This window comes from Cicer arietinum, chromosome 3 (assembly GCF_000331145.2).
Source record: "Cicer arietinum cultivar CDC Frontier isolate Library 1 chromosome 3, Cicar.CDCFrontier_v2.0, whole genome shotgun sequence".
In the NCBI taxonomy this organism is placed as follows: Eukaryota; Viridiplantae; Streptophyta; class Magnoliopsida; order Fabales; family Fabaceae; genus Cicer; species Cicer arietinum.
This window is the reverse complement of record NC_021162.2, coordinates 65,138,173-65,140,952: the sequence shown is the minus strand read 5'-3', so window position 1 is coordinate 65,140,952 and position 2,780 is coordinate 65,138,173. Positions and strand designations below refer to the sequence as shown.

General features: G+C 32.7%; 2 protein-coding genes across 5 annotated transcripts in view; one reads left to right on the top strand and one right to left on the bottom strand.

The window, feature by feature from the left end:
• Positions 1 to 182, bottom strand: part of LOC101497708 (protein EMSY-LIKE 3-like) — a 5,544-nt gene extending 5,362 nt beyond the window's left edge. For both annotated transcript variants that reach the window (XM_027332406.2, XM_027332405.2), the window contains exon 1: positions 25 to 182. In XM_027332406.2, the coding sequence (XP_027188207.1) occupies positions 25 to 64 (40 nt within the window). In that variant the 5' untranslated portion in view covers positions 65 to 182. The remainder of the gene's footprint in view (positions 1 to 24) is intronic.
• A 1,519-nt stretch (positions 183 to 1,701) lies between these two features.
• The window catches only part of LOC101497377 (probable polyribonucleotide nucleotidyltransferase 1, chloroplastic), a 16,440-nt gene continuing 15,361 nt past the window's right edge, over positions 1,702 to 2,780 (top strand). For all 3 annotated transcript variants that reach the window (XR_012162256.1, XM_073365908.1, XM_004493159.4), the window contains exon 1: positions 1,702 to 2,093. Coding sequence is in view for 2 of the 3 variants with exons in the window: in XM_073365908.1 (XP_073222009.1) it covers positions 1,812 to 2,093 (282 nt within the window). In the remaining variant the exon portion in view is untranslated. The remainder of the gene's footprint in view (positions 2,094 to 2,780) is intronic.

Here is a 2,780-nt window from a genome sequence, read left to right as displayed (position 1 = left end):
AAAGAGAGAAAGAGAAGGTTATACCAATGATGGTGCGGAGGTTGGTGGTGTGAGTGTAGTCCATGATGAGTAAACCACCCTTTCCTGCTCTGCGAAAAATACTGATGATAATGCGCCCCGAATTTTTAGCAATGTTTTCTGTAACTTTTATTTATTTTTTTCTTTTTATGTTTTCATGGTTGTTGAAGGTGAGTTTATTTTTACTTTATTCTTTGTTTTTCATTTTTTATTTCACTACACTTTTTATAAGAAAAATAAATAAAAAAAACATTTTATAAAAAAAATAAAGATATCGAGTAAATGGGCTCTTTAAATTGTGAGATCGAGTAAATAGTCACTAAAAATTACGAATGGATGAATACCTTCCTACAATTGTTGCACATAAGTTAAAATGATCTTTCTCTTATTAACTTATATATGTAGATTATATGATATGCTAAGTTAAATGAACATGTGAGCTTTTCGGATGAATCTTACATTAATATTATTTCATCTAAAACAACTTCCTCTTACATCTTGTATGATGTGTTTTAAGACAAAATTACAACTTTTTGGGCGTCGTTCATGTGTTTTGGAGACATTGTTGTATTAGTGCAAACTTATTTAAGTATGTGTGTGTGCATAATTAAATCATGTATAATTCATTTTAAATACTACTTTTCGATCCTATACATAAGAAGAAGAAAAATTGTTGAAACAAAAGCAAGTAATTTAATGTTTTGAAATGTACAGTATAATCTTAAATATATTTCACCACCCACTTATTATGGAAAATAAAATTGATATCGGTATAAAAGAAACTTTAGCAATTATTCCGTCTACAAATTTGTGACATTTTATTAAAATTAAAATAGAATAAAATATAATCAAAATTATTCTTATATATAAAACTAGAGAGAGTATGAGATATAATAAAGGGGTGATACTAAAATTGTCATTATTTGAAGTCTAACACACTTCATATAACGTTGAAATAAGTATTATTTTAGAAACCTATTTTTAGTTTGGCCACCAAGATCATAACAATGCAAATTCAACTAGACATTGCCTCAATTCACATGCGACACTTTCGTCAATTTGATATAGACAATACCTTCTTCCGTGGTGACGTTAGTAAAAATGTATACATAAGATTTTCTCATCGTACAATACTATCTACTCATGACAATATTTACAAACTTACGAAATCATTGTGTGGTTTTAAGCAAACATGTAGGCAATGTATTAACACTACTTTCAATTCTCCTAATTGGTGATTATGTTCAAGTTATTTTAGATCACTAACTACTTTGTAAACACAAGGACTAATTTTTTAACTTTAGCAACACAAATTAGAACTTCAACAAATTAAGAAGGCTCTTCACAAATCATACGAGATTATACACATAGAAATTTTAAAGTACTTTATTGGGCTAAAAGTTGTTTACAATGATATATCTCTATGTCAAAATGGATGATCATGAGTAAGGTTAATGAAAATGGCATATCCCTCTTTCTACATTTGAAACTTCATAAGGAAGAACTAAAGGAGAAAATAAAAAGCAAAGAGACACGGTTGTATTATCAACATAGAGTGCAAATAGCAACCTATAAGGAAAAGCCCATTAAGTCTGTTGTAGTAGCGTCCCATGACCCAAATCCAGCAAAAAGCCCAAAACTCTGCGCGCGTACGAAGCAAATACCAGAAGCGGATAACGGCACTTCTCATTTCTTCCCTCTCATACTTCCATTTCCACATCCACCACTCACTCTCACCAACACCGCCATAACAATTTGCTCCAAAATCTTAAACCCTAACTGAGAATAAGAAGATGCTATCATGCACTAACAGCATCTTCCATGGCCCTGCCACCAAAAATCGCCATTCCCAACCTTCTAAGTTCCAACGTCCCAAACCTCTCCTCTTTCCTCCCCGTCCTCGCTTGGCCACTATCGGGAATTTCAAGTTCCATTCTCCGTTTTCTGGCAAGAAACTATTCAGTGTAAAAGCTTCTATTGATTCTTCGTCACAGGTTTTAGAGTCACTCGATATTGGTGGTCCGCACATTGGACTGCAACCGTATTCCGTGAAGATTCCCGTCGGTGACAGATATGTAAGTTTTATGAGCTTTTATCTTTTAGTTAATTATGTCTTTTTAATGGAACAATGCTTTGCCTGATTATGGGGATTTTCAAGGGATGGTGAGGTGGAAAACGTTATGAATTGCTCAATCAAATTTTGTGTGGGTAATATTAATGGATTGGGGTAGGAGGGTGTTTGTTTAAGAATAAGAGAGTATGGGGGCATTTTATTTTTTAAGTGCTAATGTTTCATTTAACTACTTAGTTTTTCAAAAGAGAAGTCAGCCATTGTTGTTTGAATGAAAAAGGTGGAGGAAGTAGCTAATCTCCAACATAGATACATACATTAATTAGATGTATGGTTATGTAATCATAATCAATAGGGGCAGTTGCGGTGCTGCACAACTTCCATTGGGGGGAGGGGCATTAAGAAATACTACAATATATATAAACATTTTCAATAATCTATCAGAGAATTTCTGTTGGTGTATTGGTAGTTTAAGCTTCAACTGTAATTTATGTTATTGGGTTCAGATCCAAGCGAAGCTATTTTTTACAAATATAAATTATCATAACTAACAAAAGAAATACAAAAAAACTGCTCTCAGGGACTCGAGCCTGATACCTTCGGTTGACCAAAATCACCGATACTACTGGCGGCACTTCGCAATACATGGTATTTAGTGAAACATCTAATATATTATATATATATATATATA